Genomic DNA, 15297 nt, shown 5'->3' on the forward strand with positions numbered 1-15297 from the left:
CAATGTACAAGAATTTCTCGAGGCGGCTGATTTTGAATATGGTGGACAAACTAGATTTTAAAGAGATAGCTTTGTGGTAAAATTAATTAATAAGGACATTGACGTTTCAAAGGATCGCTCGATTTTGTGTTTCGAGGCGAGTGCACGCGCTATCGGAACATGGAAGCGACAATGCTTTGAAACAAGGCTGTAATATATATGTTTGTTCCGGTTGTTGTTGTTGTTGTTGTTGTTGTTGTTGATTGGGCTTCGTGACCGGAAGAGGAAAAGAGAAAAAAAAAAAAAGAGACGCGGAAGAGGCGCAGGACCGAGGGATTTAGGATGGATGGTGTTGTGGTAATGAAGTGCCGTACTGTGATTAGCGGCAACGGAGATTGGGCGGATGTGGCAGCACTGTGTATGGGGGTCGGTGGCTGGTGATGACTCGTATGCCGCGTGCTCCGTGGAGGGTCGTGCTGGAACAGTAATGGTATGTAGTATACTGTATTAGGAATGGTGTACTCTGAGGAATGTAATTGGGATTAGAGTATGGAGTTTGCCTTCAGTATTATGTGTACAAGTTATTGTATTTTGTTATTCTTACCCTATGTATATTTATGTTGTTGTAGATATGCGTATGGGTTTTGTGAGAATAAAGCCGATCGAAAAGGTTTATTGTTGATTACTACAACAGATGGAAAGGGGGATTTAAATGCTTTGAACAAGGAACGGATTTTATTTAAAGTGGGTTTATCTTTTAGCCGCGTCTCGCGTAGTAAACGCCGGCTCTAAGAGAGTTCCGCGTTGTTCTTCTTATTATTCTGGTGAAGACAAAACCTTTAGGACGTGGCTCTTGGACACATTTGTCCTTGTTTACATGTCAGACATCCAAGAACAAGGACGTTTGGTAGGCTACGCACTGATGAGGATAGCGGTGTTTTTGGGGAAAATTACGGGCGGAGCTCGTGCTGTTTGAACACGCAGCCATCGTGGGCCTTGACGAGGGAGCGTTTCGATTCTCTGCCTGTCAGGGTCGAGATGTTTGTCTGGAAGCGGACAGAAAAGCATGTCTGTTGTCTTTATATGAGCCTCTATCTGTCAGGATAAATTCATTGGATTTGGGAAGTATAAGCGGAATTAAAGGGATGTAGAGGAATGGTTGCTTAGCAACGACATCGATCTGGAAGGAATGGAATTGGCTTTGCACTGCACTCACTGTCTACTACGATGAAACAGGGCAGGATTATGAATACGTGGCCAAAGCACATAGAGATTACACCGTCAAACGCTCTCTGATGACAACCAACCGATGGATCGGGAAGGAAGGAGCGGCGGTGGAGGTGAAACAAGCCGCCAGAGAGCGCGAACTAATGAAGCACAGAGAAGGACTAACACCGCACATCTCAATGGCAGTTAGTAACAGACATAGTGCAGGGGAGTTAGGAAGAATGGTGAACAGATTGAGATGCGCCCCAGAACCACAAGATGGGGCAACGAACACCAGAACACTTTACAGGCCGTCAGACAAGGAGATGGATGGAAGGTATGCTTGCCTGATCAAAATCTACAGTAGTGTACAGTAAGGTCTCTGGCCTTCACGTCCACTCACCATGCACCCAGAGCAACTTCCAGTCCTGCAAGCTCTAGTCATGGTGGGAGCCTCGTACGGAGGTATCATTTAAAAATAATCTTTTACACAAATACTTGTCATTATGTTGCAGTTGACTGCAGTGTTCAGTGCAGTGGCATGCTGTAAACCTTGTAGTAACGGAGACAGTGACAGAACCTTTGACGACACAATATGCAACTCCTGGTACTGACACTACTCCTTTGTGGGGGCCCTATCACTAGGCAACACACTAACACACTCAAGCCAAAGAAACCGTATACACCTCCGTGGCAAAGGGGGACATGGAAATGAACCAGTACCAACCCCACAGCGACATAGGAGGGGAGCGGCTGGAGAAAGAATGGAAGCAGGTGAATACGGAAGGTTGGGGAAAACATACAACCAAGAACTAGATAAGGTAAAGATATTTTCAAAGGAACCTGGCAAGACCGCACCACTCATTTCCAGAGGGCTGACAACCATCCAGCCACAGCAGCTCATAGAACTGTCTTGCGTCCAAGCCGAGGAAACTTATGATTTGATAGAATGAAACGAGGAAATAAAATCGATTCGATGGTCTTATGCTATGATAAAACCTGTTGGGAGGGGGGGACGTCAGAAAATGCAGAAAAGACAGAAGTGGCTTGGCAGAACAAAACGCAAGACAAAACCCAGTGGGGGCACTTTGCACAAATAGGATTCATATGGGGTCAACACGCATCTCTAATTACCCAAGCTCCATGGGCCCCTAAAGAACCCTTTTGGAGTATAGTTGTGAAATCTTGTGAAAATACAGTAACCTCCTGGAGAAGAACACATTTCACTTATAGGTGTTTTCACCTATAAGGCTTGAAGCTCTCACGAGCGGTCGAGTGGAATGCAAGGAGGGTTACGCAGGGTGGAGATCTATATTTCATGACTGGGGAGACTGGTTACTGTGCCTGGTAGGGGCAGCAATCCTAATCATCATGGGAATCATTTTTGGAGTATTTCTGATCAAACGTCTCATTTCCATTTGTCTAAAGAAATGCTGTGAAGCCTCACCCTCACCCAGGCCATCATAATAATTAACAGCGAACTCATGGAGGAAGACCCCGAGGACCTCTGTATGGGGCCACAACCAGACCCGACCCCCACCAGCTGAGGAGCCAACAAGGTGTTCTGGCGGAGGGCGCCCTGGGGAAGACTCTTCCAGGTATTACTGATTACTCAACGAACTTTCAAGTGAAAAGGTAAGCCAAACATGGACTCATGCATCTCACTACACACGAAGATACAGGAAGTTGTAACAAGAAAGAAAGGAAATCTACAAGTAAAATGCTGATGGAGGTTTATGATAGATGTGGCAGTGTTTTGACTAGCATATGCATAATTGTGGAAAATGGACAATACCAGATAGTGAAGGCATGTATGGAAAATACTTGTATGACCCTTATATGTAAATATGCATCTCATGAGACTCTTTTGTCTTCTAGCGCAAGTTGAGAAAGGAGCTTACACCATGCCTTGAGCGCTCACAGTGCTGCTCACCCATTATTACATTTGCATATTGTAAATATTATTGTTGTAATTAGTGTTGAGTATAATTGCCTAAATAATAATGTTGCTGTTAATATTGTATAGACTTGTAGTGCCTTTAATATTGTGTGGACTTAACATCAAATTTGTATATGACAACTTAATGGGAGACTTGTGGCAGTGGGCAAGACAAAAGGCAACAGAAGCTAACCTGAACCACCGGCAGTTGGGGACTTCTCATTTGGGGAATGTTGATGGCTATCCACGGCATTTGCAAATCCCGTTTGGCAGGCGCGGGGGCCTAGGGGTAGCTGCTACAGGAACCAAATAGGGGTCCACTCGGTTGGTGAGTATCAGGTGTGGCTGGGTATGGTCAAAATATGACCAAGGAGGGAAACTGTTATGATGATATGCTAGGTGGTCATATTTTGGACCATTAGCTGTGTGTTAATCAGCTGTCGGGATTCTAACCTTGCTTGTAATTGTGTATTATTCAAACCTTGCTTTAAAATGTTGCTTTAAATGTATCATGCTGTTTTCACTATGTCTTTGATAACCCTTTATGGCTCTGCAGCTGCACAACAGCATGTCCTTGGGAAAACTGTGTATGCTGATATCCCACACATTCCTGTTCTTAGTCATCACCAGAGTTTCGCCTTTGCTATCAGCAGGTGCCAGTGTAGGGGTGTAGGAGTCTTAGAAAGTTATTAGTTTGCAAGATGAACTGTTGGGTTGCGAATCTGAGGATTGACTGATCCAACTTCCCTGAGGGCCCCTAGGGAGGGGGGAAAGAAGCCCACTGCCGCATTTATTTCTTTATTTCTTTATCCCTTAAGCACACACTTGTAGTCCACACCCATTTCTGCTTTTGTGTGATTATATATACAACTGTTTTGAAGTAAGAATCTCAATGTGGTCCGGGGGCACCTGACTGAAGGGCCTTTGGGCTGCATTCCGCATGCGTAGTGCCATCTTCTGAAATAAATCGTATCATTCGAGAACCCTCATTCGACTCTGTCATTACTCGGCCGAGTGAAGAGTCATAACACGATGTTTCGTATCAAGGGAATAATCATCGACGAACTCGGACTCGATTTTCCACCTTCACAACACAATCTGAAACACAAACAATCCGTTAAAACGAAACGTTCAATCTTTGTATTTATTTGAAATCATGGACACGTGATGTGGCGGGAACCAATCAGACACCGCGATCTCGCGGTTCGCTTTTTCCCCAAACAGCTCGCGCTCTTCACTCGGTTACCACAGCGTACCGTCCTTCATCCGACACCACGTGCGGTCCACCATGACCCGAGATCCACGAGCGGCTCCGATGGAGGATACGTGGTCGGTCCGGGAGGTTCTCCGGAAGATCGCGGGTCCATGGTCGGTGCACCCGAGGACAAGGGGTCCAGACCCGGTACGTGACGTTCACTCCGTACCGAGAACTTGTGTTTCCCGTGCTGATTCGTGCTGTGTACTCACATAGGAACTCATTGATTTAGTGAATGTCACGATATCTGGAGCGGAGCCGGAATTGAATTGTGAATGGAAATCCCATCCATGACGTGTTCCCCTCCCTCTTGTACATGTATGACATCATTTTATACCTCATCACTTCATTCATCATTCGATTCGAAAGAGTGGGTTTACCTTTCCTTCCCAACAGTCACTCAGGGCAGGGATTTGTAATTTGTACAGGGTGCCGGTGATAACTCACCGACTCTTCGTGGAAGACATTGAAGGTTCTTAAACGTCTCACTGCTAATGCTAATATGACGGACAGCCGGCTTAACATCTCACCCGAAGGATGGCTGCCCGTGACGTAGCAAGGTGACAGTTTGTTGTGCGGGAAGGAATCGAACCCAGGTTTGACGGTTTAAATGTGAGCAGCACATGAACTGCTCAAGAAAGAGTTGCACAAAGACCCCCACAGACCCCGACACTCTCAATCACCAACACATCCATTGCTCGGGTAAGGATCGTGAATCCCATCCAAAACCGTTCATGATCCAAGTGAAAAAACGAACATGAAACCATCGAACGGACCAGTTCACACGAAGATCCACACGAGCTCAAGTTTCGGTTTCTCACCTGTAGATCCTGCAGAGAGAACGTAGATCCTGCAGATCCATGAGCTTTGGTGAAAATATTAAATAAATAACTCATTACACTCCGGATTTTAAAAATATTTCACTATAAAACAATTAATATACCATCGTTTGATTGCTGAGAGTTTGTTGAACCAATAATAACCTTTTTTTGTGTTCAGCATAATTCATTCAACCATTTCCAAGGTTATTCATTCATTGATTCGTTCTTGAACGTTAAAAACATTTTCTCTTTCCTCGAACAAGGAAGGATAAAACTCACCACTTCGGGAGGTATCGCTCGAGTAACCAGACTGTTGAAGAGTTACAAGAGAAGGGAAGAGTGGGTGGAGGGGATGGGGGGGGGGTGACATGACGACATGAGATTAATAAACGATAATGATATTAAAAAATAAGAATTCGGAAATATGAGTTGAATCTCATGAATTGAAAAAGTTCATGAATTAACAGGTATGTTCAAAATGTTCTCGGAACGAAATGAGGTCCACAAATCCAGGTGTGCAAACAGGGACAGACAACCTTCATTGTGATCGGAAGGAGGGTTCACGTTCCGAAGGGGGCAGTCAACCAATCGCGCTCACCTGCCACTCCTGAATCTATATGTACTGCACCAACAACATCGAGAACGGCAGGTACTGACGAACCAGGTGTTATTCGGAGAAGCAGGCACTGACTGACGAACCAGGTGTTCTCAAGAACAGCAGGAACTGACAACACCTGGCACAGTTCTCTGGAATAGCTCGTACTCATCGCACCAGGTAACCGCCGAAACGGCAAGTACTTCACCAGACTCACCATTCGAACTTTCCATGATCATCAAGCATCGTTTATCAACCACCACCATCAAAACCATTATTACTTAAGGCCCAGTCACACCTTGACGTTTTAGCCACGAATGGCAACGTATAAAAGTGCACGTAAACCGTTGGCGTACGCTGAAGTTTTGAGGTTTTTTTTAAAGTTTTGGTCGTATTCATAACGTGTTGGTCGTATGCATAACGTATTAGTAACGGGCACAGAACGTTTTGTTGTGTTAAAGATAACTTATACCAACGAATGCTTAGCCTGTTGTCGGCGTTCACAACCTATGCCCAACGATAGTTTAACTTAGTCGTAGTACGCTGCACGTATCGCCGACGAACTCGTGGCGCTCTCTGTTAAAAACCTGCCGCTCGCTGATTTAAATCATAACCGCCTGAAAATTGGAAGTGTCAACATCCAGTCACACCTTGACGATTTAGCCAGCGTATGCCGACCTCTGAAAAATGTGTCTAAAACGCTGGGACACGTCGAATACGGTATGGGTAAGTTGTGTATCCGTTAGGAGCACGCTGAAAAACAATGAAGTTCGCTAGCATATTACGTGGTACGTCTGGTACGTCGTGAAATTTCAAGCATGCTGAAAATTTTACGACGTACTCGACGTATGGCTCACAAGTTCCGCATACGCTGGCATAAGTTCTCGGCACGCTCCGCAATCGTTTACACACGTCGGCCACACGTTACTTGTAAGTTACTCATAAGTCGAAACATGTCGAGGTAATGTTTAGCATACCCGAAACTTAATTTTTAACCTACGAGTAACGTTCATTGAACCTATTAGTAGCGTGCTTTGAACCTATGAGTAGCGTGCTTTGAACCTATGAGTCGCGTGCTTTGAACCTATGTGTAACGTATCTCAAACGCACATTGGCGTATGGAGACGAATTTGATTGACGTCTTCCGGACGACTACAGAATTTACTGAACGTGTTTCTAACTTACAGCTACCGTATAATGGCGTATTGGCAGCGTTTAGGGGAATTGGTATATACAAATGGGCTTCACAAGAGGAACCCGTCAGTGTTCCAGACTCCATGTTGAGTAGATTTCAATGTCAGTAGCAGTGGCAGCAGCAGTAGCAGTAGTAGTAGTAGTCGTAGTAGTTCGAGAGAATTTAGTGATGTCGATGTTAGTCGTCGTAGTAGTAGCAGTAGTAGTAGTTCGAGATAATTTAGTGATGTCGATGTTGGGAGTAGTCGTAGTTCGAGAGAATTTAGTGATGTCACTGTTCGTATTAGTAGTATTAGTCGTAGTAGTAGTTGCAGTAGTAGTAGCAGTCGTAGAAGTTCGAAAGAATTTAGTGATGTCGATGTTGGTATTAGTAGTAGTTCGAGAGAATTTAGTGATGTCGATGTTAGTAGTAGTAGTAGTAGTATTAGTAGTAGTAGCAGTAGTTGTAGCAGTAGTAGTTCGAGAGAATTTAGTGATGTCGATGTTAGTCGTAGTAGTAGTAGTAGTTCGAGAGAATTTAATGATGTCGATGTTGGTAGTAGTAGTAGAAGTAGTAGTTCGAGAGAATTTAATGATGTCGATGTTATTAGTAGTAGTAGTTCGAGAGAATTTAGTGATGTCGATGTTGGTAGTAGTAGTAGTAGTAGTAGTAGTAGTAGTAGTAGTAGTCGTAGTAGTAGTAGTAGTCGTAGAAGTCGTAGTAGTACTTACAAGTAACGTGTTGCAAAGTGTGAACAACGTTCGTGTAGCGTGCTTACAAAACGTTACTAATAGGTTAGAAATAAGTTTCGGGTACGCTAAACATTACCTCGACGTGTTTCGACTTATGAGTAACTTACAAGTAACGTGTTTCTACGTAGGTCAACGATCGCAAAACGTGCCTACAACTTATGGCCAGCGTAGCGGAACATGTGAGTCATACGCCGGCATACGTCGTAAAATTTCAAGCATGAAAAAATTTGAGGAAAACCCAAAAGTTCAACGTTTAAAGCCAGCGTACTACCACTTATGGCAGTGTTTTTCAGCGTGGTATTAACATATACAAAACGTACCCATAACGTATTCGACGTGTCCCAGCGTTTTAGTCAAATTTTCCAAAAATCGGCATAAGCTGGCCAAAACTTCAAGGTGTGAATGGGCCTTTACCATCACCAATCAACATTCGCCACCGCAAAACCATCATCACCTTGACTTACCATCGGAAATCTCAATGTGACCATTTCAAACACATAAATTCTTCAAAACTACAACTACCGTGCGCTCTACAGGACATTATAGTTATTAATTAATAAATATGATATTACAGTCGATCACGTGATGACACTTGGTCCATTCTGTTCTTTGATCAGTTTGACCTTTTGCTCGATTGTGCTATAGCCCTTTCCTCTTGATGACGGTTCTTCCCCACCACAGGTGGGTTCCTCACCTGGAGGAGATGGACAGTTTTTGAGGGTCATCGTCACCATTCATTACAAACATTCAGTCTGCTGTTGTATAAATTAAATAATAAATGATCAACGAGACCATTCAGTAGTTTTATTCGAGTTGTTCACCGTCCCTCCCTCATCCTGGTGGTGCTGCACGACGTCCCAAACAGCTTGGTTTTCTTTTTAACCGCGGGTTCCCTATAAAACCGTGTGGGAGCAAAAAAAACCCACCTGGTCTACCTGGAAAAAGGCGTGTCTTGACGCATGCACGCACATACATACCTACCTACCCACATACCCACATATAACTCCGTTATGGAGGGAAGATTGTCGATAAATACAAAAACAGAAAATAAAGAACGTGGTTTCGTGTCGAGGGAATAATCATCGACGAACTCGGACTCGATTTTCCACTTTCACAACACAATCTGAAACACAAACAATCCGTTAAAATGAAACGTTCAACCTTTGTATATATTTTAAATCATGGACACGTGATGTGGCGGGAACCAATCAGACACCGCGATCTCCCTGTTCGCTTTTTCCCCAAACAGCTCGCGCTCTTCACTCGGTTACCACAGCGTACCGTCCTTCACCCGACACGACGTGCGGTCCACCATGACCCGAGATCTCAGAGCGGCTCCGATGGAGGATACGTGGTCGGTCCGGGAGGTCGGTCCGGAAGACCGCAGGTCCATGGTCGGTTCACCCGAGGACAACGGGTCAAGACCCGGTACGTGACGTGCACCCCGTACCGAGAACTTGTGTTTCCCGTGCTGATCCGTGCTGTGTACTAACACAGGAACTCATTGATTTAGTGAATGTCACGATGTCTGGAGCGGAGCCGGAATTGTTGAATTGTTGTTGAATTGAAAAATAACTCGTTTTGTTTCCATTGCTGAGTCCGCTTTGGCAGCGTTGACGGTTTCTCCTCGTGAGGTGGTCATGGTTCTGGCCAGTTCGGCCTTGGTTATTGTGACCCAACCAGAATTTCAAATGGTACAACAGCTCGGTCAGGAAGAGCTTAAAACCATCCACGTATTGTCGGTGTGTTACCTTTCCTGATTCTTTGTATGTTTTTCTATTGGTTGTTTGGGTGTATCCATGTCCATGTTTGTTGTTGAAGTTATTCAGAGCAAGACAAAATAAGAGGGGGGAAAGACTGTCTCCCTGGAAGATCCCATGCTATATCTTCACATCTGGTATTTCGACATTTCCTTCTGGTGCTGCACTTTCAACGTGGTATTCCAGAGTTCCATTGCTTTCTCAATCAGTTTGATTTCTTGGGATTGATTTTGTATATTTACATGCATTTTATCATCCATGAATGTGGAACACTCGCAAAAGTTATCTTGTGGTCCATCCAGGTGGTGGACAATTTGGTTCTTCGCACTTTGAAATTTTCACATTGGGCCTTGTTCAGTAGTGGGTGGTGGCCCTTTTGTTCAACCTCGAAACCTTGTTGGGTTCGGTGATGGAACGTAATTTCTGTGATGATTCCTGTGAGAAGTTTGCATGTTTTTTTGTTGACATGTTATTGGCCTGTATTTGTGAGGAAGTTGGTTTCTTCAGATTTTTAGATGAGAAATGTGTTTCCTTCTTCAAACCACTCATGAACTTCCTTTTCCTCTTGGATCAATTGTTTGAATGTCCTGGTGTCGTGATTGTGGAGAGGGTCAGTTGTTTCAACCAGAAGTTTGGAATTCTATCTGGGCCTGGATTTTAATGTTTGGTGGCATTTTTTAGGTCATCTCTGCCGAGATGACCGAATAAAGCCGGACCAAATGTCCGTCCGTACGGACGTCCGTCTGTCCGTCCGTCCGTCAACAATTTTTCTTTCCGATCTTTATGAAACTTAGTATGTGGGTAGAGGTCGATGAGTGATACCCAACGACATATTTTTTCCCGGATTCGAGGTCAGGGTCAAGGTCACGAGGTCACCAAAGTTGTGAAAGTCGCCATTTTCAAAACCTCGTCTGTCATTTTAGGAGATATCTGGCAACGGTTCAAGTTCATAGGTACATCGTACTCAATGAGTACTAGAACTTTGCTTCAGGACATATTGACCTATCTCGGCTCGCTCAGGGGTCAAAGGTCAATGAGTGCATTTTTCGGGCAAAATGACCATTCAAAGCCCCCTTGCTCATTCACGGGCTAACCGATTCGATTACAATTTCGTAAGTGCTTAGTACTAGATTAACTCAGATCAGGGGTCAAAGGTCATCGGATGCTCGGCGACCCATGGCTGCCTACAGGCTTGTTTTATTTTTTTGTTACCGCACGCACACCAAGCGAGAGGTGTTCGGGTTAAACGCTTGAGCTCAGATGATAACAGAGACAGGTGATCATCCTCTCTGAGGGAAAGGACATTAAAAGGCACTCACCCGAAGGGACAGCCTCAGGTTAACCCAAGGAGACCGTCGTCTGGTGTACGAAACCTGAGCACCACTCGGACACACACGTGACCGTAATCTGACCCGGGAAGGTCACCCCGTGGTTTTCCTCCTATCGTCATGAATGGGGGTCCCGAAGGGTCCTGAATTAACTTTTTCCTCAAAACTTGATGGAATCAATCGAAACTTGCACAGACACAATGTCGGGGTTCCCTCATTAATCCCTGAAAGTTTCAGCTTCCTCGGTCAAATCCTCCCGGAAGAGTAGATGATACATACCTACATACCCTACATACCCACATCCCCTACATACCCACATACCCATATAATTATAACTCCGTTATGAAAGGAAGATTGTCGATAAATAGAAAATAAAGAACGATGTTTCGTATCAAGGGAATAATCATCGACGAACTCGGACTCGATTTTCACTTTCACAACACAATCTGAAACACAAATAATCCGTTAAAACGAAACGTTCAATCTTTGTATTTATTTCAAATCATGGACACGTGATGCGGCGAGAACCAATCAGACACCGCGATCTCTCTGTTCGCTTTTTCCCCAAACAGCTCGCGCTCTTCCCTCGGTTTACCACAGCGTACCGTCCTTCACCCGACACGACGTGCGGTCCACCATGACCCGAGATCTCAGAGAACACCCCGGGATCCACGAGCGGCTCCGATGGAGGATACGTGGTCGGTCCGGGAGGTTCTCCGGAAGATCGCGGGTCCATGGTCGGTGCACCCGAGGACAAGGGGTCCAGACCCGGTACGTGACGTTCACTCCGTACCGAGAACTTGTGTTTCCCGTGCTGATTCGTGCTTGTACTCACACAGGAACTCATTGATTAAGTGAATGTCACGATGTCTGGAGCGCAGCCGGAATTGAATTGTGAATGGAAATCCCATCCATGACGTGTTCCCCTCCCTCTTGTACATGTATGACATCATTTTATACCTCATCACTTCATTCATCATTCGATTCGAAAGAGTGGGTTTACCTTTCCTTCCCAACAGTCACTCAGGGCAGGGATTTGTAATTTGTACAGGGTGCCGGTGATAACTCACCGACTCTTCGTGGAAGACATTGAAGGTTCTTTAACGTCTCACTGCTAATGCTAATATGACGGACAGCCGGCTTAACATCTCACCCGAAGGATGGCTGCCCGTGACGTAGCAAGGTGACAGTTTGTTGTGCGGGAAGGAATCGAACCCGGGTTTGACGGTTTAAATGTGAGCAGCACATGAACTGCTCAAGAAAGAGTTGCACAAAGACCCCACAGACCCCGACACTCTCAATCACCAACACATCCATTGCTCGGGTAAGGATCGTGAATCCCATCCAAAACCGTTCATGATCCAAGTTATAAAACGAACATGAAACCATCGAACGGACCAGTTCGGTGCGAAGATCCACACGAGCTCAAGTTTCGGTTTCTCACCTGTAGATCCTGCAGAGAGAACGTAGATCCTGTAGATCCATGAGCTTTGGTGAAAATATTAAATAAATAACTCATTACAATCCGGATTTTAAAAATATTTCACTATAAAACAATTAATATACCATCGTTTGATTGCTGAGAGTTTGTTGAACGAATAATAACCTTTTTTGTGTTCAGCATAATTCATTCAACCATTTCCAAGGTTATTCATTCATTGATTCGTTCTTGAACGTTAAAAACATTTTCTCTTTCCTCGAACAAGGAAGGATAAAACTCACCACTTCGGGAGGTATCGCTCGAGTAACCAGACTGTTGAAGAGTTACAAGAGAAGGGAAGAGTGGGTGGAGGGGATGGGAGAGGGTGGGGGGGTGACATGACGACATGAGATCAATAAACGATAATGATATTAATAAAATAAGAATTCGGAAATATGAGTTGAATCTCATGAATTGAAAAAGTTCATGAATTAACAGGTATGTTCAAAATGTTCTCGGAACGAAATGAGGTCCACAAATCCAGGTGTGCAAACAGGGACAGACAACCTTCATTGTGATCGGAAGGAGGGTTCACGTTCCGAAGGGGGCAGTCAACCAATCGCGCTCACCTGCCACTCCTGAATCTATATGTACTGCACCAACAACATCGAGAACGGCAGGTACTGACGAACCAGGTGTTATTCGGAGAAGCAGGCACTGACTGACGAACCAGGTGTTCTCAAGAACAGCAGGAACTGACAACACCTGGCACAGTTCTCTGGAATAGCTCGTACTCATCGCACCAGGTAACCGCCGAAACAGCAAGTACTTCACCAGACTCACCATTCGAACTTTCCATGATCATCAAGCATCGTTTATCAACCACCACCATCAAAACCATTATTACTTAAGGCCCAGTCACACCTTGACGTTTTAGCCACGAATGGCAACGTATAAAAATGCACGTAAAACGTTGGCGTACGCTGAAGTTTTGAGGTTTTTTTTAAGTTTTGGTCGTATTCATAACATGTTGGTCGTATGCATAACGTATTAGTAACGGGCACAGAACGTTTTGTTGTGTTAAAGATAACTTATACCAACGAATGCTTAGCCTGTTGTCGGCGTTCACAACCTATGCCCAACGATAGTTTCACTTAGTCATAGTACGCTGCACGTATCGCCGACGAACTCGTGGCGCTCTCTGTTAAAAACCTGCCGCTCGCCGATTTAAATCATAACCGCCTGAAAATTGGAAGTGTCAACATCCAGTCACACCTTGACGATTTAACCAGCCGATGCCGACCCATGAAAAATGTGTCTAAAACGCTGGGACACGTCGAATACGGTATGGGTAAGTTGTGTATCCGTTAGGAGCACGCTGAAAAACAATGAAGTTCGCTAGCATATTACGTGGTACGTCTGGTACGTCGTGAAATTTCAAGCATGCTGAAAATTTTACGACGTACTCGACGTATGGCTCACAAGTTCCGCATACGCTGGCATAAGTTCTCGGCACGCTCCGCAATCGTTTACACACGTCGGCCACACGTTACTTGGAAGTTACTCATAAGTCGAAACATGTCGAGGTAATGTTTAGCATACCCGAAACTTAATTTTTAACCTACGAGTAACGTTCATTGAACCTATTAGTAGCGTGCTTTGAACCTATGAGTAGCGTGCTTTGAAGCTATGAGTAGCGTGCTTTGAACCTATGTGTAACGTATCTCAAACGCACATTGGCGTATGGAGACGAATTTGATTGACGTCTTCCGGACGACCACAGAACTTACTGAACGTGTTTCTAACTTACAGCTACCGTATAATGGCGTATTGTCAGCGTTTAGGGAATTGGTATATACAAATGGGCTTGACAAGAGGAACCCGTCAGTGTTCCAGACTCCATGTTGAGTAGATTTCAATGTCAGTAGCAGTGGCAGCAGCAGTAGCAGTAGTAGTAGTAGTAATTCGAGAGAATTTAGTGATGTCGATGTTACTAGTAGTAGTAGTAGTAATTCGAGAGAATTTAGTGATGTCGATGTTAGTCGTCGTAGTCGTAGCAGTAGTAGTAGTTCGAGATAATTTAGTGATGTCGATGTTGGGAGTAGTCGTAGTTCGAGAGAATTTAGTGATGTCACTGTTCGTATTAGTAGTATTAGTAGTCGTAGTAGCAGTAGTAGTAGCAGTAGTAGTAGTTCGAAAGAATTTAGTGATGTCGATGTTGGTATTAGCAGTAGTTCGAGAGAATTTAGTGATGTCGATGTTAGCAGTAGTAGTCGTATTAGTAGTAGTAGCAGTAGTAGTAGCAGTAGTAGTTCGAGAGAATTTAATGATGTCGAAGTTGGTAGTAGTAGTCGAAGTAGTAGTTCGAGAGAATTTAATGATGTCGATGTTGGAAGTAGTAGAAGAAGTAGTAGTTCGAGAGAATTTAATGATGTCGATGTTGGTAGTAGTAGTAGTAGTAGTAGTAGTAGTAGTAGTAGTAGTAGTAGAAGTCGTAGTAGTACTTACAAGTAACGTGTTGCAAAGTGTGAACAACGTTCGTGTAGCGTGCTTACAAAACGTTACTCATAGGTTAGAAATAAGTTTCGGGTACGCTAAACATTACCTCAACGTGTTTCGACTTATGAGTAACTTACAAGTAACGTGTTTCTACGTAAGTCAACGATCGCATAACGTGCCTACAACTTATGGCCAGCGTAGCGGAACATGTGAGTCATACGCCGGCATACGTCGTAAAATTTCAAACATGAAAAAATTTGAGGAAAACCCAAAAGTTCAACGTTTAAAGCCAGCGTACTACCACATATGGCAGTGTTTTTCAGCGTGGTCTTAACATATACAAAACGTACCCATAACGTATTCGACGTGTCCCAGCGTTTTAGTCAAATTTTCCAAAAATCGGCATAAGCTGGCCAAAACTTCAAGGTGTGAATGGGCCTTTACCATCACCAATCAACAATCGCCACCGCTAAACCATCATCACCTTGACTTACCATCGGAAATCTCAATGTGACCATTTCAAACACATAAATTCTTCAAAACTACAACTACCGTGCGCTCTACAGGAC

At 44.3% G+C, this 15297-nt stretch overlaps 1 protein-coding gene across 10 annotated transcripts in view; it reads right to left on the bottom strand.

Moving 5' to 3' along the window:
- Window positions 1–15126, bottom strand: part of LOC147007268 (uncharacterized) — a 41022-nt gene extending 25896 nt beyond the window's left edge. For 2 of the 10 annotated variants that reach the window (XM_085867453.1, XM_085867452.1), the window contains exons 1-3: window positions 12859–15126; window positions 12532–12562; window positions 12254–12297 (exon numbers count right to left, since the gene is read on the bottom strand). In XM_085867453.1, the coding sequence (XP_085723579.1) occupies window positions 12254–12297; window positions 12532–12562; window positions 12859–13075 (292 nt within the window). In that variant the 5' untranslated portion in view covers window positions 13076–15126. Of the gene's footprint in view, window positions 1–3567; window positions 4223–4269; window positions 5511–5736; window positions 12563–12796 lie in introns of those variants that run through there. The other 8 variants (XM_085867462.1, XM_085867457.1, XM_085867455.1 and 5 more) reach the window with 7 other exon arrangements.
- Window positions 15127–15297: the final 171 nt, after the last annotated feature.

Source organism: Eptatretus burgeri, unplaced genomic scaffold (assembly GCF_056783735.1).
Source record: "Eptatretus burgeri isolate ZD-2024b unplaced genomic scaffold, Ebu_testis_v1 Ebu_testis_scaffold_357, whole genome shotgun sequence".
In the NCBI taxonomy this organism is placed as follows: domain Eukaryota; kingdom Metazoa; phylum Chordata; class Myxini; order Myxiniformes; family Myxinidae; genus Eptatretus; species Eptatretus burgeri.